The sequence below is a fragment of the Moschus berezovskii genome, chromosome 5 (assembly GCF_049115385.1).
Source record: "Moschus berezovskii isolate FMDL1 chromosome 5, NW_MosBer_1.0, whole genome shotgun sequence".
Taxonomy (NCBI): Eukaryota; Metazoa; Chordata; class Mammalia; order Artiodactyla; family Moschidae; genus Moschus; species Moschus berezovskii.
In genome coordinates this window covers 54,625,122-54,648,888 of record NC_142464.1, presented here as the reverse complement: position 1 = coordinate 54,648,888, position 23,767 = coordinate 54,625,122, and the positions used below count along the sequence as shown (strand labels likewise).

At 39.6% G+C, this 23,767-nt stretch overlaps 1 protein-coding gene across 2 annotated transcripts in view; it reads right to left on the bottom strand.

Annotated features, from left to right (window-relative positions):
• Positions 1-22,489, bottom strand: part of STIM2 (stromal interaction molecule 2) — a 188,586-nt gene extending 166,097 nt beyond the window's left edge. For both annotated transcript variants that reach the window (XM_055434195.2, XM_055434196.2), the window contains exon 1: positions 22,066-22,489. In XM_055434195.2, the coding sequence (XP_055290170.1) occupies positions 22,066-22,489 (424 nt within the window). The remainder of the gene's footprint in view (positions 1-22,065) is intronic.
• Between the last annotated feature and the right edge of the window lie 1,278 nt (positions 22,490-23,767).

Below are 23,767 nucleotides of genomic sequence, written 5' to 3'. Positions count from 1 at the left end.
GACTAGAGTGATGGCAATGAGAATAGAGAAAAGTAGAGAAACTCAAAACATATGTGGGTAGTTAGAACCCATAGTATTACTGACAGATGGTCAGGATGTGGGAAATGAAAAATCAGAACAATCAAGTACAGCTCCTAGAAGTCTGGCTGAATCATGATTTACAAAACTAAAACTTACAGCGTGTTTCTAATAGAGGAAGAGTTAAGTATATTATGAAAGAATCTATCAGATAAACATTACTAATGTTTGTGGAAGGTTTGCTTTCTCTTACTATCCAGAAGCAGTAGGCATGATTCTTAACTATCTGAGCCTTCAGTTTCCTAAAATTAATTACTCAATATTTCCTCAAATAATTACTACTACTACAAAAAAAAAACCTCAAATAATTACTATGACAAAAAAAAAACTACCGCTGTTATAGAATTGTTGGAAGAAGTAAATGTGAACCTATAAAAAGCACTTAACACAATGACTCTGCTCAATAAGTTAAAGTTGCCAGAAGTCACAGTAACGAGTCTGCACCCAGAATATAGAAGGCAGTCAATAAATATTTTATAGATAAACAGACAGGCAGATAAAAGAAATGGGGAAATAGGAATTAAAACCCAGGTCATCTGACTCAAACTCTACAAAACCATACACTCTATACCACAGGTGAGCAATGAAGAATAAAACCTGTAACAACTGTCAGATTGTGAAATCAACTAAGAAGAATGGATGGAATCCTCATTAGACTTTTTGGTACCAATTACACAACAGTCCAAGGTCCGAAGGGCTAAGTGTAATACACAGACAACTGGGTTAACTATAGAATAACTGGCAATTTCTGAATCACAAAATTAACTGAAACACTTCCTGGCTTTTCAGTAAGTATCTTACTTCAGTAATGTTGATGACTCAACCTGAAGACACTGCAGAGGAAGCACAAGACTAGGAATTCAGTTAGACCACGGGGGTCTGGGCAGCAAAAAATTATCACTAGAAGTCAGGACATAGAAAGGGAAGACAAGTGAGTACCAGGATAAGAGAACAGAATCCAAAACCTGGAAGGAAAGAATTAGCAAAGATACATATACCAAAAACCACTATTAGTCAGAGTCTGAGAGATAAGCATAGACAGGGAGAAGTAGGTAACTACCAGTAGGATAGTTGAGAAATCCTCCCATCCCCAGGGTCTAGGCAGATTCACTGCTCCTAAGAGAAGGCAGAAGTAAAATCCCACTACCTTAGGAGAAAGACAAGAAACCCACTTGGTGCAGGATCCCATGCTGCAACTAAGCAGTAAGCTACCACTAGGCAAAGGCAGGAAGCTCTCTCTAGCCTAAGTACTCCCTCAGACACAAGGCAGAGTTTAGCTTCCACTAGGAGAAAAGGGAGGAGAAGGCAATGGCAAGCCACTCCAGTACTCTTGTCTAGAAAATCCCGTGGATGGAGGAGCCTGGTAGGCTGCAGTCCCTGGGGTCGCTAAGGGTCGGACACGACTGAGCGACTTCACTTTCACTTTTCACTTTCACACATTGGAGAAGGAAATGGCCACCCACTCCAGTGTTCTTGCCTGGAGAATCCCAGGGACGGGGGAGCCTGGTGGGCTCCCGTCTATGGGGTCACACAGAGTCGGACACGACTGAAGTGACTTAGCAGCAGCAGCAGCAGGAGAAAGGGGAGAAGACTTAGAACGACCCACTGCCAAGGCCCAGGCTCACAGCCCTACCTAAAGCTGAAGGGACCTCAGGAGAATCAAGAATTCCTCCATTCCTACCGCAAACCCAGCACACACACACAGAGGGCCCCCTCTACAGCACAGTCGTGCTGCAGACAGTTGCCAGTGAAGCAGGAACATTATTCAGGCCATGCAGAACACCAAGTAACAGCAATATTCCACGGGGGAAATTCCAGGTCTGCGGCGCACTGAAGGTGACATTAGAAACAGAAAGCCACACCCAGCTCAACTAGTGACACAAACTACCATATAGTCTACTATAACTTAAAAGCTACAGAAGGAAATTCTGAACCCTTCCTTATAATGAAAAGATGATAAACAGAAATTCAAGGTGTTCAAGACAGTCGCTCAGTCGCGCCCGACTCTCTGCGACCCCATGGACTGTAGCCTACAAGGCTCCTCCGTTCATGCAATTTTCCAGGCCTCCAGGGGATCTTCCCAACCCAGGGATTGAACCCGGGTCTCCAGCACTATAGGCAGACGCTTTACCATCTGAGGCACCGGGGGAGACACTTTTCTGAATTACTAAGTCAGAACATGCAATGACCCTTTACTATGGCATTTTCTCTCAGCAAACATAAATACTAATAGACTCTGATGTGTCTATTGATCCTCACTTCAAAGCCCACTTTTCCCGTAAGATTTTAGTTCTTCAATTTCAAATTGTGCTAGAGTTAAGACTTTTCAGGACCATCTTCAGCATCATTAGAAAAGAATTATCTATAAACATACCATGTCTTGCTTTGGAATTTGTATTTAACAAAAAACAGCTGCTGTTTATCTGGAAATCTTAAAAAAGTGACTAAAGACAAAAAAAGACATCTTTTATTTCCTAAGCAGAGTCTATTCCCATGTTGTTTCATTATAAATTAGAGGTCCTAGAATATAACAATTTTTTATCCCTTTATTAATCTAGAATATGAAGAAAAAAGTCCTAATTACTAACAGTTCAATATTCAAGGCTTATGATGAATATATCATAACCACCAGTCACCTACCTGAAAACAAATTTTTAGACTTCAAAATGTAAAACTAAATTTTAATACACTATAAAAGCGAGTTGATAATTTTATAAACAAGTTTAAAAAACTTCAGAGATTTTCATATGTGTTTCGACTAAATTCAGAGGGCCAACATATCTACATGTTTCTAGGGGTTAAAAGTTTTAAAAAGTAAATTTTTTTAAATACACGTTAAGAATTTTTGTTTTGGTTATTTTTAAGATTTTACAAATGGTAACAAACATACAAATACAAAAAAACAAAGTTTAACGCAAGCTTAAAAAAAAAAAGAAGATATATAAATAAACTCCAAGAGCTGCAAATAAAAACACAAAAATTGACAAAGATAGGCTCAGAAAAGTGGATGCCCTAGGCTTACACACAGTTGGCACTACCCAGAAAGAGGCTCCCAAAGAGGCATCAAGACTGAAGTTAAGCACACACCTTTAAACAAGGCAGACGCATGAGCTGAGGGCAGGAGCAGGCACCCGGAGAGCAACTGGGGGCATGTCGGCCAGAGGAGGCAGCATCAAGTGAGGGCTGGACTGGAGCAGGAGGAAGCAGAGGGATGGGAGGGTAGGGAGAGCAGAGGACAATGAGAAACAACAGGTCCCATAAAGAAATATTATATGGCATATGGCAAAAAAAAAAAAACCACAGAACCAGGAATTAATAGATTTTGAATTCCAGTTCTAGATCTATTATATTAGAGTTGACTTTAGAAAACATATATTTATATATGCTTTGCATAAAACTCGAAGAGATTTATTATGACTTGTATAACTGATATTATAAATGAGCACAAATAGAATCAATGTGCCAGCCAGCTTCAGTTACAAAAGATTGTGGAAACCAGTGAACATTGGGATCAGTGGCAATCATAAAATGACGAAAGTGTCAATCTGTTCAAAGATCAGATACTGTACATAGCAAAACTACATGACAAGTGAAATCATGAGACCAGAGACTTCATTTGTTTACTTTCTATACTCCTCTGGCATGTAAAACATGTCTAGCAGTTTGAAGTAGGCATTCAAACATCTGCTGAATACACTCCCCAACTAAGTAACACACTGTAAGTCCCTGCCGAATGCTTACTGACTTTACTACTCTTAATTTCATATTAATCAGCACTTTTCAAAAGGTTTTAAAGTCTGTAAGGTTATAAACTGAATAAATTCCAATCTTTTTAATAACCACATCATTTTAATTTCCCTAAGATCCCGTGGAGAAGGAAATGGTAACCCACACCAGTATTCTTGCCTGGAGAATCCCATGGACAGAGAAGCCTGGTAGGCTACAGTCCACGGGGTTGCAAAGAGTCGGACATGACTGAGAGACTGAAAGGAACGGAACGGAAACACTTTCAAAAAGATGTGAAATTATCAATTAAAGAGTTCAAGAGTTAAGACAACTGAGTAACATTAATTATAACTGCTCAGTTTTTAAAAGTGAAAAGCAAAGTTAATCCTGTTAACATTTTTCCACTAGAAGTTACAGACACAAATAAAGATGTGCTATAATTCTGCCCAAAAATACTTGATACACAAAACTTTTCAATATCAATAAATACATGGTAGATCAGATGTCAATGATTAAATCATGCAGTATTCCAAACTATGCATATATTTTAAAGTGCCAGACCACAATGTAAAGTGATATTTATAAACCATAAATAACTATACAGATGTAAAGAATCAACTATAACAGATTACAAAGACAAAGCTTCAAGTCAAAAAGCATTTACAAGACTATGATACAACTTTTAAGAGAAAGATACCATAACAGATGCCTCTCAACTGAGTAAAAAAGAAAAACCACTGTAACACAATGTAAGTAGACAGATATTATCTGCAAGAATTGCAATAAGAAGGCTATAAAGAATCTGGTAAGAAAGTTTCAAGGTAGAAGAAGTCATGTCTTCAAATTGATGATGACTCTGAAAATACTTTATGACTAAAGAAACACAGAAGAGCAAGAACCACGTCAATTTTTGCCTGTATCTCTGACTTTTAAAACAGTGCGCTGAACACAGAATATTGTAATATTTACTGATTGAATAAAACATTTAGAATGGACCTTGAGAGTGAGAGGACACTCTAGCATAAGGGAAACATGTAAGGAAAAGAATAAAGGAGGAAATAAGATGTGTTTCAAAGAACAAGAATTAGCCTAATTTTGGTGGAGTATATTTATAATGTGCAAAAGATCAGGAGCAGTTTGTGTCCACTATGAATTTCAAAACAAGTTTAAATTTAATTTGGTATAACCAAAAAATAATAAGTTTTATGAATGAAACTAGAATATAAGAGAATATAAGATGAGTTATTATTGACTCCTCTAATACAAATGATTTAGTTCAGAACCACTGTGGGAGCAATAAGAATGAAAGGAGTGGGAGAAAGGTGAAATCTAATTCTAAGAATTTGAGTTTGGCTGATCAAAAAACAGTAGTATAATTAAAGGAAATACAAAGTCCAAAACACAATGGTGGGGGTGGGAGGAAGAATCACGTAAAGAAAATGACATTTGTTGAGAACGTATTCCTTGTATTTATTTAGTCTTCAAACAACTCTGTGAGATAGTTATACTCCCATTTTACAAGTGGAGCAAAGAGGTCAAGAGGCTTCCCCAAAACTCACAAAGCTAATCACTTATGTGTCACTCCCTCTCTTCTTCCTTCCTAAGACAACCTCCATTTTGTTCAAATATGGGCCAGCAATGTGATCAGGAAGGTGGGCCACTCCCCTAGCCCTGGGACAATGAATCCTGATTGTTCTAAACAAGGGAAATCCTATTTCCATTGTCCAATAACCCAGGCCTGACCTATGAGGCATGAGAAGAAATACATTGAGGGCTCTGGGAAACTTTTCTACCTGCATTAGCATTTCGGATGTCATTAGGAACCTTGAAGCTACCAATCTAACAGTTATCCCTGCTTTCCAATCTATCAGCAAGTCAAATGAATTCTAGGTTCAAAATATCTCGTCAACCCTTTTCCCCTATCATCCTAGTCCAGGCCTTTATTAACTTTCAACTGGACTCTAATAATTACTCTCCTAGTCAATCTCCCTGTCAAACTCTTGCTCCCAACAATTCATTCCCCAAAGAGCAGCCAAAGAAATCTTTAAAATATAAATCATGGAGCAACTGAACACACGCTTTGCTGCTGGGATTGAAAAATGGTACAATCACATAAAAAAAGAGTACAAAAGAAAGGAAACCACCATAGAAAAAAAAAGTTTAGTTTTCTCAAAACACTTATACACACACTCACACATCCAAAAAAATTGAAACCAGAGTCTCAAAGAGGTATTTGCATACCCACATTCACAGCAGCACTATTCACAATAGCCAAGAGGTAAAACCAGCAGATGAAAGGATATTTTAAAAAATGCAGCTGAAGGCTTCTCTGGTTAAGAATTCACCTTGCAATGCAAGGGACACCAGTTCTATCCCTAACCCAGGAAGATCCTACACGCGACAGAGCAAGTACGCCCACAAGCCGCCAACTACTGATGCCACACACTGTAGCTACTGAAGCCCAGGCACATACAGCCCGTGCTCCCCAACAAGAGAAGCACGCACACCACGGTGAAGAGTAGCCCCGCTGGCCACATCTAGAGAAAGCCCATGTGCAGCAATGAGGACCCATCCACAGCCAAAAAATAAAATAAACCTCTTTTTAAAGTGCAGTATAAACATACACTGGAATATTATTCAGCCTTCAGATGGAAGGAAATTCTGTATTATATACAAAAAGGACGAACTGTGAGGACCCTATGCTAAGCGACATACGCTAGTCACAGTAAGACAAATACTACATAATTCCACTTACAGGGCCTATCTAAAGTAGTCAAATTCACAGAAATAAGGTGGAACGGTAGTAAATATACTTAACACTTCTGAACTATACACTTAAAAATGTACACTTAAGATGACAAATTTTATGTTAAGCATTCTTTTCACAATATAAAAAACACACACATCAGGCCAAACAAAAATAAAGCCTATCACTTAACTCTTCTCCTTAAAATGCTTCAGCTGCTTCCTATCACCCACTGATAAACTTCAAACAGGTCTATGAGGCTCTGTACCATCTGGTCCTTCTTGCTTATACAGCCAGATCACGTGCTACTCTCCTCCTCCCTTCAAGATGCTCAGTCAAAATAATATTCTCTCACTTCTTCCAGACAATTCAGATTCTTTCTTGCCTCAAGCTGTTCATCCATTCTATTGCCCCTGTGCAGAATGCTCATCCCTAACCCTTCACAGTCTTGGCTCTCCATTATCCTTCAGATGTCATCTTAAATGTGACCTTCTCAGAAGCCTTCCCTAACCAGCTTGCTGCTGCTACTGCTAAGTCGCGTCAGTCGGGTCCAACTCTGTGCGGCCCCATAGATGGCAGCTCACCAGGTTCCCCTGTCCCTGGGATTCTCCAGGCAAGAACACTGGAGTGGCTTGCCATTTCCTTCTCCAATGCATCAAGGTGAAAAGTGAAAGTGAAGTCTCTCAGTTGTGTCCAACTCTTCGCGACCCCATGGACTGCAGCCTACCAGGCCCCTCCGTCCATGGGATTTTCCAGGCAAGAGTACTGGAGTGGGGTGCATTGCCTTCACCATCCCTAACCAGCTTACCTTATTTAATAGGTGTCCCCACACCATCCACATTATTTTCTGTCTTCTGTCTCTTTCACTCCTTGATGGCATTTCTAATTAACTATTTTTTTCCCTATCTTCCCAAACAAAATTCAGGCTCCATCAGGACAAGGACCTCATCAATCTTGTTCATCATTATGTCCCTAATATTTATCATATGCCTGTTATATACTCAACATTTAAATACTTATTAATTCCTAACCCTAACCCTCCATCGGGACAAGGACCTCATCAGTCTTTTTCATCATTATGTCCCTAATATTCATCATATGCCTGTTATATACTTAACACTTAAATACTTATTAATCCCTAACCCTAACATTTAAACATTTAAATACTTATTAAATACTTATTAATTAAAACTCAAAAACTTTGACTGTGTAGGTCACAATAAACTGGAAAACTTTTCATTAAGAAAAAAATCATTCTATGAGCCTGTTATTAAATATACACAAATATACATACAGATCTTTAAAAGGCTTTTACTGATGCTACAATTATTATTTCTAGTTACTGAGGTAAATACATTAACTATAATTTTCAACATGCTCTAATATAATATATCTTTACACTCAGAAATTTAAGATTTTTAAGACTGATATTTCAGCTGTTACATGTTTCAGATCTTTTAATTATATAAAATGAAAGTATAGAACAACTCAAGCTAACAATACAACCAACTTCTTAAAAATACCATAGTACTCCTCAATCTCTATCTATACTGAGTTTTCTATTTCTACAAAGTTTTAACTAATCTCAGGCCATGAAGGACAGGAAGCCTGGCATGCTTCAGTTCACGGTGTCGCAGAGTTAGACATGACTTAGCGACGGAAGAACAACAGGCCATTAATGGTTGCTGAGATTACAGAAGGGACTCACTACATCTTCTTACTTTCCTAAATGTATGTAAAACATCTTAACAATATGTAATAATCACTGCACACTTCTACAACTTTCCTACATCTCTATCTGTAGAGATCAACAATAACTCAACAATAACTGGACACTTACACTTGCCATACTCTAACCACTCTTCTACACATATTAACTCATTTGTACTTTAAAACCCATTTTAGAGATAAGGAAATTTAGGTACTAATAGGTTAAATCATCTACCCTAAGTTACAATACCACTGTCAGTCTGGGACTCAACCCCAGGAAATCATGCTGTAGTCTAGAGACTAGGCTCTTAACTACTCTTCACAAAAGCTGGAACTGACTTATGGCCCAAATAAAAATTCAAGATATAAAATGTTATGTTTATTAAAAATTACATTTCATCCTTAAAGAACGGCCATGAAAACAAAGCACAAACAGGAATTACCCACTTATTGAGAATACCAATTTTTTTTAAAGTTCTTTGTCTTAAGCCCCAGAAATGTACATTTTAAATGAGCATTTTTAAGAGCTCAGAATATTTAATAGCAAAACTTTAAGGAAGGAAAAATTGGTTATTTACCAAAGATAACACCAAAGCCTTTGACTGTGTAGATCACAATAAACTGGAAAACTTTTCAAGAGATGGGAATACCAGACCACCTGACCTGCCTCCTGAGAAATCTGTATGCAGGTCAGGAAGCAACAGTTAGGACTGGACATGGAACAACAGACTGGTTCCAAATAGGAAAAGGAGTACGTCAAGGCTGTATATTGTCACTGTTTATTTAACTTACATGCAGAGTACATCATGCGAAATGCCGGGCTGGATGAAGCACAAGCTGGAATCAAGATTTCCAGGAGAAATATCGATAACCTCAGATATGCAGGTGACATGACCGTTATGGCAGAAAGTGAAGAAGAACTAAAGAGCCTCCTGATGAAAGTGAAAGAGGAGAATGAAAAAGTTGGCTTAAAACTCAACGTTCAGAAAACTAAGATCATGGCATCCGGTCCCCTCACTTCATGGGAAATAGATGGAGAAACAGTGGAAACAGTGACAGACTTTATTTTGGGGGGCTCCAAAATCACTGCAGATGGTGACTGCAGCCATGAAATTAAAAGACGCTTACTCCTTGGAAGGAAAGTTATGACCAACCTAGACAGCATATTAAAAAGCAGAGACATTACTTGACCAACAAAGGTCCATTTAGTCAAAGCTATGATTTTTTCCAGTAGTCATGTATGGAAGAGAGTTGCACTATAAACAAAGCTGAACACCAAAGAATGGATGCTTTCCAACTGTGGTGTTGGAGAAGACTCTTGAGAGTTCCTTGGACCACAAGGAGATCTAACTAGTCTATCCTGAAAGAAATCAGTCCCAAATATTCATTGGAAGGACTACTGCTGAAGCTGAAACTCCAATACTTTTGCCACCTGATGCAAAGAACCAACTCAATGGAAAAGACCCCGATGCTGAGAAAGATTGATGGCAGGAGGAGAAGGGAGAAGGGGAGCAATAGAGGATGAGATGGTTGGATGGCATTAGCAACGCAATGGATATGAGTTTGAGTAGGCTCCAGGAGTTGGTGATGGACAGGGAAGCCTGGCGTGCTGCAGTTCATGGGGTTGCAAAGAGCTGGACGCGACTGAGCGACTGACCCGAACTGAACCAAAGAAAAATGAAGAAGGAATTTATAAAATTCCTTGAACAATAAAGATCTAGAATTTAACATTAATCAGAAAGTTTAATTCTGCTACTTCTCCAGCCTCATTTTCTAATTCACTTCCAATCACTCCCTGGGCTTTATCACAAAAATCCTTGACACTGGAAGATTTTTAATGTATAAACTATTTGAGAGCAATCCTAAATCTCTCCATTATGTGGAATAATTATCATAGAGAAGATAATAATTTCACAAGGCTTCTGTAAAGTTTAAGTGAGATAAAATACACAAATGCCAGGTAAAATTTAAATCTCACATTCAAATACAAATGTTGATACACTACAAGCTGGCTCACAACTGACTCAGCCATCTTGGGTATCTGGTAATTCACAATCTCCATGTAGCATTCTCAAATGCCAATGTCCATGACCAGAGTCATTTCCCACTCCACTCAGCTTATGCCTCTCACACTACTGTAAATTTCCCTATCTGGTAAACTCTCGTATGTTCTCAGTAAGGATACACCTCTACTGTGGAGAAGCAGGAACATCTTCATTAATAACCCACCTCACCAAATCAAAGTTAGGAACTCCATCTTTGTAATTCTATTAAATATAGTACATAGCCTAATGTTCAAATACCTCCATCACAATGGAGCATCACCTCTTCAGTGGGTATATCCCCTCCTGGAAAAACAGGAAGGACTGATAGCTTATTAATCCTTGGTGAGTGGCACACAAAATTCACTGAAGTTTTTTGTTTGCTAGCATTTTTCAGTTTCTTTGTTAATAAAGGATAAAAGTAACACAAAAAAGAGTAAACAAAAAAGAACGTTTAGTTATATAACTTTTCCCAAAGAAAGGGGAGACTTATTCTTAATACTGCAAATGTTTAACAAGTACCTATAACAAATATTCTAATATTTTTAATAAATGCAGGCATGCTACTAAATAAGCTACTATGTATAGTTATTTCATTTTAAAAAAACAAATACACAGACATCTGTTGCATTTCTACAGACTAACAAGACACTATCAGAAACAGAAATTAAGGAGGCAATCCCATTCACAATAACATCAAAAAAATAAAATACCTGGGATGAAATCTACCTGTGGAGGTAAAAGACCTGTACTTAAAAAACTGTAAGAGACAGATGAAAGAAAACTGAAGACAACACAAACAAATGGTAAGATACACTGTGTTCATGGATTAGATTAGATGAATTAATACTATTAAAATGACAGTACTACCCAAGGCAATCTACAAATTCACTGCAATCTCTATCAAGACATAGAATTAGAACAAGTAGTTTTAAAATGTGTATGGAAACATAAAAGATCCCCAATAGCCAAAATAATCTTGAGAAAGAACAGAGCTAGAGGAATCTGACTTCAGACTATACTACAGAGCTATAGTAACCAAAACAGTATGGTACTGGCATTAAAAAACAGACACATAGATCAACAAAACAGAACTGGGAGTCCGGAAATAAATCCACACACTTATGTTCAATCTACAACAAAGGAAGTGAGAATATGCAACAGAGAAAAGACAGTCTCTACAATAGAGATGCTAGGAAAACCCGACAGCTACAAGTAAAAAGACTGAAATCGGAACATTCCCTAACACCATATACAAAATAAATTCAAAATAGATTAATGATCAAAGTGTATGACCAGAAACCATAAAACTCCTAGAAGAATGTGACATAAATTATAGCAATAATTTCTGGCTCTGTCCTCTAAAGCAAAAGAAATAAAACCAAAAATAATCAAATGGTTCCAAATTAAACTTAAAAGCTTTTGCCCAGAAAAGGAAACCATCAACAAAATAAAAAGACAACCTACTAAATCAGAGAAAATATCTGCAAATGCTATGACCAATAACGGGTGAACATCCAATATAAACAGCTCATAAAACTCAATATCAAGAAAGCAAACAACCCAATTAAAAAATAGGCAGAAGACCTGAATAGACATTCTTCCAGAAGACAGGCAGATGGCCAATGGGCATATGACAAGATCCTCAACATCATTAATCATCAGAGAAATGCAAATTAAAGCTATAATTAGATATCACCTCATTATGAATGAGGTATCTATTAAGAATGGCTATCATCAATCAAAAAGAATACAAATAACAAATGCTGGCAAGGATGTGGAGAAAGGGAACCCTCTTACACTGTCGGTGGGAATGCACACTGGTGCGGGTACTATGGAAAACAGTATGGAGATTTTTCAGAAACTAAAACTAGAACTACCATATGATCTAGGAATTTCACACCTATATACATTAAAAAAAAAAAATTAATTCAAACAGATATATCCACCCCAATGTTCACAGCAGCATTATTTACAACTGTCAAGATATGAAGCAACTTAAGTGTCCACCAACAGATGAATGAATAGATGCGGCATGTATACACACACACACACACACACACACACACACATACATACATACATACATACTGGAATACTACTCAGCCATAAAAAGAACAAAATTTTGCCACTTAGAGGGTATTATGCTAAGTGAGGTAAGTCAGACAGAGAAAGACAAATACTGTATGGTATCACTTATTTGTGCAATTTTAAAAAAACAAAACTAGTGAATATTATGAAAAAAAAACAGACTCACAGATATAGAGAACTAATGGTTACCAATGGGGAGACAGAAGTGGGAAGGGGCAAGAAAGGGGTGAGGAATTAAGAGGTACACACTACTATGCATAAAATAAATAAGATACAAGGATACAAAGGGAATATAGCCAATATTTTACAATAACTATAAATGGAGTATAACCTTTAAAAAATTGTGAATCACTGTGCTGCACACCTGAAACTTATATACTATTGTACATCCATACCTCAATTTTTAAGAATGATAGAACATTTATAACATTTTTTAAAATTATGCAACACTCTGGCAATTTTCAAGTTTACATTGATTTTGCAACAACAGAAATGGTCAAATTTTATATCCCCAGTTCTTTGTATCATGTCTGGCACAAAACAGTCACTTAAAAATGTTCAAAACTTAAGTGAACACACACATTCACTGAAGTCTGACTTTCTCATTTTTAGCCTCTATGGGATTTTTTAGAATCCATTTTGACAGAATTAGAACCAAACACTGGATGCATAGCACAGGTGTATTTTAAAAAGCAAATTCAAGAAACAGCAAAGGAGGGAAGTTCCTGGCAGTCCAGCGGTTAAGACATCGTGCTTCCAAGGCAGGGGAGACAGGTACCATTCCTCACCAGGGATCTAGGATCCTATACTCACAGCAGCCAGGAAACAGCAAAACATAACCTATACCACAGTTGAACAAAGATTTTGAGTAGTTTTTCTGTTTTCTTTTTTTAATTTGGTACCCAGAAACACAAGAGGAAACATGAAGGATTGACACCATCTGAAGTTGTGTGACAAAGTAGAAACAGCTGAAGATGACAGACAGCAGGAAAACATAGGGAAAATAATCTATCTGTCATGAATGGAAAAGTTAAAAGATTTGTTGCTGGAGAATAGGAATAAAAAAGGAGGGGAACTAAGATTATCTATTACTCAACATCATATATTTTTGAAAGGAAAGAAAAACAACAGTGTAAAGAAAACATGAGTGCAATAACATGTACATTGTGAATAGCAGGGGAAAAAAATCAAATCAGGATTTTAAAAACCTTTTTCAATTACTGAGAATCACTTAAAAAACAATTATAAATCACCTTCATTAATGGGGGGTGGTTTCTCAGTATTTTTTAATTACACAAATAAGATATTCATTTCAAATAGTTTTATATTTTAATTTTATTTAATTCTGTAAAATGTCTTCAACATTTTCAGCTCCATATAACGTCACATTTAGGAAAATCAAAGAGAGGTACAGAAAGTGAAAATGACTAGAGGAAAAAAGTAAATTGAAAATTACAGAAGCTAAGATCCAGAGCACACAAAAACACAAATTCATTAGAAAGAAATACTGGGACAGATACAGGCACTGGTTTTGAAATGAATCAGTCCAAGCAAACTTTGTCAAACTCTAGCTCCCTGGTCCTGGGGTGGGGAAGTTGCCACTATCTTAAGAAAACACTGAAAAGGCACTGTTCTACAACTAATCTTAGCCTTAATCCTAAAAGTTGTTTCACTCCAGACCAGATGGCTGATGAAGCCTAGCAGAAAAGGAAATTCCTCTCAGGACCGCAACTATGATAACTGTGCAGTATCACCTCAAGGGCCAAATGAAATAAAGCCAAAAGTCAAATCAATCATTGGCTTGGGGTTCCCCACCCCCAATTTAGAACTTTCCTAGTAATGCAGTTCTCTGAGGAGGAAATGTTCAGCTCCACCAGAGGAACACAGGACTGGGCACACAGACTTAGTAGAGAACCACCCTTAAATCTGCAACAGTGAAACCAGTCAAGAATAGCTGCTGAAGGTAGGATTAGCAAGTGTCAAGAAGGATTGAATATCTAATACCTACTAATATAAAGATCTGGAAGAATATGGAAAAAAACAAATCATTTAGATTTAGCATGTGATCAAATGTGTAATTCACACAACGAAACTCAAAAGTTAATTCTGAAACAATATGTCAGCCTTCTGAGGCACTGTTATTCATTCAAAGAAGGGTGGGGGGAGGTTCAAGTCTGAAGCACTGTAATGTTAGTTCAATCTATAAATTATCCTATGTTAAGGAATAGACATTCCAATCATATACAAAAATGATGTTATATTTAAAAGGCATGTTTGAAATAAAGACGACCCTCTACAACCAAGTGTTTCTTCTTGCCTACCTTTCAAGGACTTGTACCAATTTAAATCATTCTACAAGCTCTAGGAGTTTAAAGATTAAAGGTAACTTTCATTTCTCAGACTTCCTATAAATAGATTCCTTTCTAATCTAACATTAAATTTTATAAAATTTCCTTTAAACGTTTTCACAGTCACTGCATCATTTAAACTCTCAAGACCTCCACTTCTATATAGCTTACTAATTGGCCTCTTTATTTATCTCTCTTATCTCCCCACTTTCATCCACCCATACTTCGCTTTTCAAACACTGAGGTCATGTTACTCCCATGTTTAAAAACCACAGGGCTTCTCAACCCGACAGGATGATAGATTTAGAACTCAGTTCATGAACAAAACATTCTGAAAGTTCAAGATACATTTTTAAGCCTTTTGTTCAACCTTAAAATTTATAATAAACCTATTGTTTCCATAACCTACACGTTTAGTACTGCTAAATGTTTTAAACTACTATTAAATATTTAACGTTTTGTTTTCAAAATATTAGTAAAATGAATATACCAAGAAAATGTATCAAAACTTCCCTGTGGCTTTCCATACTCCCCAGTACATGGCTGCATACCCCAGTTTTAGATGTCTTGACATTTCAATAGCCAGGGAATAAACTAGAGAATATTAAGTGAAAGTGGCTCAGTCGTGTCCAACTCTTTGTGACCCCACGGACTATACAGTCCATGGAACTCTCCAGGCCAGAATACTGGAGTGGGTAGCCTTTCCGTTCTCCAGGGGATCTTCCCAACCCAGGGATCAAACCCAGTCTCCTGTATTGCAGATGGGTTTTTTACCAGCTCAGCCACAAGGGAAGCCCAAGAATACCTGAATGGGTAACCTTTCCCTTCTTCAGTGGATCTTCCTGACTCCAGAATCAAACTGGTGTCTCCTGCATTGCAGGGGGATTCTTTACCAACTGAGTTATCAGGGAAGCCCTGACATCGGGAATATTAAAGTTCTTGATAATTTGGCAAACCTTCTTTCTCCCTGCATTTCTACTATTCTACATACACCCTATCAGTATTAGTCACTCACTCGCATCTGACTCTGCGATTCCATGGACTGTAGCCCACCAGGCTCCTCTGTCCATGGGATTTTTCAGGCAAAAATACTGGAATGCGTTGCCATTTCCTCCTCCAGGGGATCTTCCTCACCCAGGACTGGGTCTCCGGCATCACAGGCAGATTCTTTACTGTCTGAGTCATGCTTAAACATTAAAGAAAACTATTTCACTTATTATTCTTGTATACACCTCCCTCTTGAAAGCCTTTTCACTCATCTCCACAAGAAGTCCTATCCATAATACATCAAGGTCAAGCTCAAATCCAACCCTCCTCCAAGGCACAGTCTCCAGTAGCCTTACTTTCTCTAACATTTTGAGTCTGTTACAGTTAATCACAGTCTATTATTATGTCTACTTGAGTATATAATGATGCATACAACATACCAATTAAGAAACAAAGCTTTGGAGTCAGAAAAACCCACATCAATGTGTATCTCAGCTACTGTGATCATGGACAAGTTACTTAAGATCATCCTGCTTCAATTTTCTCATCTTTTATTTGAAGAAAGCAATTATCTAACAGAATTAATTTCACAATCAAAAACAGTGATATACATAAAGCACTTAGCAAAATACTGACCACCAAATAATAGTATTATTCCCAATGGGCAAACCCACATTTTACTCTCTTTTCTGTTTTCCCATTCCTACTATGTGGTGGGCTTCCCTGGTGACTCAGTGGTAAAGAATCCACCTGCCGATGCAGGAGACGCAGGTTCAATTCCTGGGTCAGGAAGATTCCCTGGAGAAGGAAATGGCAATACACTCCAATATTCTTGCCTGAGAAATGCCATTAATAGAGAAGCCTGGAGGGATACAGTCCACGGAGCTGCAGAAGAGCTGGACACGACTTAGCGACTATGTGGTATTCTGCATACGCTTGATAATTGGTTGATGAAATCTGATCAATTCAGAAGTAATCTCTCAGGCATTTCTTAATCAGGTAAGGTCCAAATTCTGGCAAAAATCAAAAATGGCTTGCTAATCAGCTAATCTTATTATTAGTTGTTAATTTTAACATTAGCTTATTGAGTTTATACTTTAGCTACCATATACATATACAATGGTGGGTGTTCACTGGAAGGACTGATGCTAAAGCTGCAACTGCAATACTTTGGCCACCTCATGTGACGAGCTGACTCACTGGAAAAGACTCTGATGCTGGGAGGTGTTGGGGGCAGGAGGAGAGAGAAGGGGACGACAGAGAATGAGATGGCTGGATGGCATCATCGACTTGACGGACATGAGTTTGAGTGAACTCCGGGAGTTGGTGATGGACAGGGAGGCCTGGCGTGCTGTGATTCATGAGCGACTGAACTGAACTGAACCATATACACAAATAAAATGTTCCACGCTGCATCATTATCAATGAGCAGGGCAATATCTAAAATGCTTGATATAGTTACTCAAAAGTCTTAACTAATCTAAAAACATTAGCATGTATCCAGTCACAAAGCAAGCCTTTAACAAATTAAACAATTTCTGTGTGGATCCTCCTACTGTTAAAATTAAGCTACATCCTGAACTAACTTTTCTAGCTGGCCCTCTGAGTTTTTCCTGTGCCAGGGGATTCCCAACAGAGACCAATCAGTTCTGCCACAGTATTCTCAAAGAGCATCAAGGGATGTAGTGTTTCCAGACCAATGAGATTACTACCAATTCTTAAATGGTCAGAATACACTAGATCAAAGGGATATGAGTATATTCTTTAATTCTGCAATCAGGAAAAAGAAAAAAACAACCTAGGGCTAAGGCCAAAGACTAGTCAAGAAAGGAATTGGTAAATGTTAACTATGGGAAAGGAAAAAAGGATACAGCAGAAGAGCTGGCCGTCAAAAGGTGGTTTCATGAAATCCTATGCTAAAGCCAAAAAGAGTAACTTCAGGAAAGGAGTAAAAACATTTTCTATTACTATGTGAGCTACACTATGAATTTAACTGCTGTCACAATGAAACCACTGACACGTGTACGTTCACAAAATATTACTCTGATGCTGGGAAAGGTTGGGGGCGGGAGGAGAAGGGGACGACCGAGAATGAGATGGCTGGATGGCATCACCGACTCTGTGGACATGAGTTTGAGTGAACTCCGGGAGTTCGTGATGGATAGGGAGGCCTGGCGTGCTGCGATTCATGGGGTCGCGGAGAGTTGGACACGACTGAGCAACTGAACTGAACATATATATATATATACACACACTACACTCGAGCCAACTGCTAATTTTCAAAAAAGTGACAGCATTTGCTCCCTCCTCCTTAGGGAGGCAAGGTGAAAAAAGTGAAGTTTAACATTTTCCCAAAGACAGTCATGCTCATGTGAAATATTTTCATCGAAGTGGAAGTCCTACAACATAGATATGTTGAACACTAGAAAGTAGTAGTGGCTCTTCTAAATGGCATTATACTTTAAAAAAAGAATACTTTAAATTTTCAATGAAATGTTAATACTTCCAAAAGACATGTTTAAAAATATGAATTTTATATTTTTAGTAGTATGCCAAACTAGTGAAAAGTATTACAGTTAAAACCTTTATATAAACACTAAAATGGGTTACATTAATTCATAAAAGAATGATAGAAGCATATACTTTTAAAGACAAAATTTGTTTTAAAAGACTCTGAAAATGTTCTAATAATTCAATTGTTCTGCATATTTTGCCAGAATAATTGTGTTCCATATACATGCAATATGTTTATGTATGTACATTATGCACACACAAACATACATATATGTATGTACATATATGTATATGCCCTCTGTCAATGCCCTTTCATAAACTGTTCCTCAGGGACCATATCTGGATGAGATCAATCACTTAGACTTGATTGCGATCAAGTCATTGACTGTCAATCTGTTAGGCAAAAGAGAAAAAAACATGATGTTTTAAATTATTCAAGCACTGCTTTAGATTATAATCAACAAGTGCATCCCTAACTTGCTTTAAATTTCAAAATTGCTTTCAAAGAACCCTAAGTATATACCCAGTTATTATTAAGTTAAAATTATTATTAATATCTGATATACATATACACATATATAACTTAAACCCTTACTACAAAGCATTGTAAACATTTAATGGTTCACACTAAATCCTAAAAAGGTAATATAAAAAAAGAAAAGAAATATTAACGCATATATATGGAATTTAGAAAAATGGTAACCTGAACCCTGTATAAGAGACTGCAAAAGAGACATAGGCATTTAGAACAGTCTTTGGGACTCTGTGGGAGAGGGTGAAGGTGGAATGATTGGGGAGAATGGAATTGTAGCATGTATATTATCATAAGTGACCAGTCCAGGTTCGACGCATAAATTTTCCTCTGTTCATTTCTTTGCAAAAAAAAAATAAAAATAAAAATAATAATAATAATAATAAAAAAAATATTCTTACAACAATGGGTCTGTTTATCCTGATGATCTGACATAGTCTTTCTCTTTCAAGGGCTTCCCCAGTGGCTCAGCATTAAAGAATCCGCTTGCAAAGCAGGAGATGGGGGTTCGATCCCTGGGTCGGGAAGATCCTCTGGAGGAGGAAATGGCAACCCATTCCAGTACTTCTGCTTGGAAAATTCCATGGACAGCAGAGCCTGGTGGGCTACAGTCTATGGGGCTGCAAAGAGTCTGACAAAACTGAAGCAACTGAGCACACATGCACACACACTCTCGAACGCCTGCTTGCTCAAAACTAAGCATGCAATAGATGACTGAAAGGCAACTTAAAATACACTAAACCTCTAAAGTAAAACTCCTGAGAGGAAAACTTCAGTGGAAGAGAATGCTCTCTAGATTCTACTAGTAAGAGAAAAACTCATGGTGTTGCTAAAGGTAAGTATTTAAAATACTCATCTGAAGAGGAAAAGAAAATAGTGACTCTGATTGTCATTTTCAGATCTACTAAGAATTCATGGTTAAATGACATCATTAATACAGAGTCAGACAGAGTAATTGTCTCCAAATTCTTACAAGAATTTTCCACTTTCAAAAGTCACATAAAACTCAGTTTTATTACTGAAACTCTCTACTCCATTTCTATCCATTAATACCGACTAGATTATGATAATGCTGTATTCTTTTGGTTCAGTCTATGGTTCTACTTCCTGAAGTGTACAATAGCAATAATTATGTTCTGAGTTTAGCACAACATTTACAAACGGAAACCATAAAAGTCAACACTATTCATACAATCAGAAGAATAGAAAGGAGACCCATACAGACCATATAAATCAATGAAATTTTCAATATTCTCTAACCTTCTTGTGGACTTTCAATTTACCTTTACCCAGCTACCAGTTCTGTTGACTGTATTTACATACTTATTAAAATGACAATTTAACTTGTGCATTGTGTAGTTTATCTTAAAGTTTAAACAGAAATGCCCAACTTTTCAAAATTAGTATTCTAACAAAGGGAAAAATATTAAAAACAAATTTCTGGGTTAATATTATTTTAGTACACTTACTTTAAAGCACTACCACTCAAACTCATTTTGTGTGATATATCATACTTTTCATCCAATACAAATCACCTTGCCTTTTTCACAATGCCATAAATAACTCAGAGGAACTTAAGTCTTCAAAAGGAAGGATTATTAACTGCTTACTAAAATTAAATCCCATCTTAAGTAATTTTCCTGATGTAATCTACATGACACACAAGGTTAGCCGTTAATTCTAAATTTTCTGAATCACGTGCCTCTCTACCAACTACATATTGATAAAACAGTAGTCAATTATTTATTAACCAAACTTTTCTACTCAAGAAAGCAAGAGTCACACTCCTATAGCTTCTAGAAACCCAAGGAATTTCACCCCCTCCCTTCCTGCATGAGGCATTAAAACTCCACATTCTAGTTTTATCTTGCTACCTTCTTAATGATTACTATAAGACTATTCAAGCATAAAAGTATCCAATCTATTCTCTCACTCAAACTCCATTACACTCCTAATACTGACCATTCTGTAATCTTTTTATCAAAATCATGGAGATCTGATGTTTCAAGTTCCATTTAAAGGGCCTGAAAAGTTTTAGGGTAAATCAAGTTAAATATTCCGATCATTATGTTTCATAAAACTTCCAAAGAGCTTGGAAAGTTTACCAACACCCTCCTCTCTAGAATAGTAAACATCCTGTCATGGAACCCAGAGAATTGCTGCTTTGCTCTGAACTCTACCTCCTGAGCACCACACACAGCAGCTGTTAGTAACTTTCAAACGCCTGTTCGACTATCTCTATGGTTAAATTAATGATGGGTCATACTGTTACACTTGACTGTTTCCTTTTTAGTCCTGCAATATAGAAAACCTACAAATTACTTTTAAAAATAAAGTTCACAAAAAAACACGCTGACTTTAATGCCATTACTTTTCCAAAAGAAATCATTTCAAGATCCTTACATCATTACTTAAACCACAATCTATCAGTAGCACACGACAACGGAAAGCTTTAAAGGATTTAATTTTCTCTCTCACCTTCCCATACGTGTTCGCAAATTTCAAGAACGTTCCATATTTCTAAAAGGTGCTATTGCAGTCTGTAAAGACTATGCTGCTCAAATACAAGCACCGAATATCCTACACTAGTAAATTTTCGCTATCTTGCTAGTTAGCTGCTGAGCTCTCTGCACCCTTTGCACCGTGATGATCCCACCAGCAAATACGATCTATCCATCCTTTAAAGCGGTCTTCCTCCCACTCCTCAAAAAGGGAAAAAAAAGAAAGAAATCCACATTAGACTAGAGGTTTGCCATACCAACAAGGAACCACTAATACCAGTAGGTATTATGGCTCTCAAAGAATCCGCTCTAGCAGTCTCCCCTGGGACATTTTGCTCAGCGGGGCTTTGAACCGGTGAGACTCGCTGCCAGCTGCCTTTGCAAAAGCAGCACCAGAGGCGGACTCCATACCGCATTGCTGCTGCTGACTACTACTAGCAGATTCAAAAAAAATCAGCCCAGTACCCTGTAGACCCTGCTGGCTCTTTCTGCAGCAAGGAAGAGAAACCACTGCATTGCTCAGCGTGGAACACCGGGGAGCAGACTTAAGGGCGGGGAAGCGAATGCCGTCGAGAGGCTCTGGCGAGGGCGGGGTGTCAAGGGGGAGAGGGAAGGCATCCGGGGTGCAGGAGACCGCGACCAAGCAGCGACCAGGGCGCCGGCGCCCGGGCATCACGCACTGACCCGGGCCGTCGAACTGCAGGCGTCGGGGAGCGGCGCGGGCCCCTCCCGAAGACCGGGGTCCCGCAGTGCCCGGCAGAGCCCCGCCCGCCGCCCCCCGGGCCCTCACCTGTCACGAGCACCGAGCCGTCGCCCGCCGCCGCCGCCGCCGCGGCAGGGGCAGGGGAGGCGGCGGCCGCGGCAGAGCCCGCCGCCCGCCGTCCGCGGAGGTGTCTGGGCACCAGCTCGCATCCGTCCGCCGCGCCGGCCAGCAGCAGCCCGAGCAGCAGCACCGGAGCCCAGAGCCGCAGCCGCAGCCAGCCCGAGGCCGCGCCGGACGTCGTGGCGGGATGAAGACGAGGAGGAGGAGGAGCGGGGGCGAAGCGCGGCGGCGCCCCGGCCGCCCGCCACTCGCCCGCTTCGAGAAGCGCCGCCGCCGCCGCCTGGGACTCCTCGGGCCGCCCCCGCCACCCCAGACGCGGGCTCCTGCCGGGCGCCAGTCTGGTCCCGTCGGCACCGGCGGCCTCTGGAGCTGGGGTCCCGGCTGCGTTCATTGGTTCCGGTTATTTAAAAAAAAAAAAAAGGTGAGGAGCAAAAAGGTACGGCGTCTTCAGGCCGCGCGCGACAGCCGCGCTGCTGCGGCAGCGAGACCGGGATCCGCTGCTCTGGCGCCTCCAAACAGCAGTCCCAGCGCCCGCGCCGCCGCCGCCGCCGCCGCCGCGGCGCATCCCCCCGCCCCCTCCGGCCCGCGCCCGCCGTAGTACCACGCTCGGCCCGGACGCCTCCTCCCCTCACAGATTCGCTCGGATACCAGTCCCCCGCCTCCTTCAGCTGCTCTGCTGCGCAGGCGCGGAGCGGCTGCACTGGGCCTGCGCGGCCCCCGAGCCCCGCCCCCGGGGCGTTCCAGGGAGGAAGAGGGCCGCCGAGTGGTTTCCAAGGCTTTCGCAGAGCCGCGAAGATTGGGAGTGTGGAGAAAGACCGGCTTGTCCTCCTCCTCCATTCACGCCCCCACCGCGACTGAGACGGCAGGGGACTGGGAGCGGGAACCAAGGAGGCGAGGAGCCGAGTACCAACATCCCAAATCGTTTGCGCGGGTTTTCGCCGAGCAGACGGCAGACAAATAATTGCGTGGGTCAGAAAACCTTGTAATCCGAAACTGCGGCGTCTCCAGTATTTTGGTACAGGTGGAGCTTACAGGAGGCTAGCAATGTGGAAGTCGAGGTCATCGCCTTTTACTTACTAAAGCTCTTGCTAAGTACTAGTCTGCCAGGGAATATCTGAGCGCTTTACAAATTTACACATTGTAAATACAAAATTTAAATGGTGGTATCGTTTTCATGCCCATTTTACAAAAGAGGAAACTAAGGCTCAGAAATGTTCCCAATTAACACAGCTAATAAATGGGAGAAAGGGCCGGATTTAGCGCTGAATGTAAATATTGAAAAGGATTTGGTCTAGCCTCTGACTCTGCTGTGCTCAAACATTACCTGAACTCATCGCCTCCCTAACCGCACCCCACTCCATGGAGTCTTTGCTGTCAGTTGAATAGACTAACAGAAAAACGGTGTTTCAGATTTTTTTGGCTTCTCCTACCTCAAACGAAGCACGAGACACACACACATGCACTCTCTCCCCCCGCAGACACCCCACTCTCTCCCAGCTCCCCCAACTCTCTCTCCCCTCCTCCCCGCCCCACTCTCCCCTCCGCGCCCGGCCAGCACCCTTCCCCCATCCCTACGGCACGAAGTTGTTTGATTTGCAGATGAGGTTCTTAAGCACAAAGGTCTTTTTTGGTATTGGGTTTCCGTTGTTGGGTTGGGGGTTTTATTGGT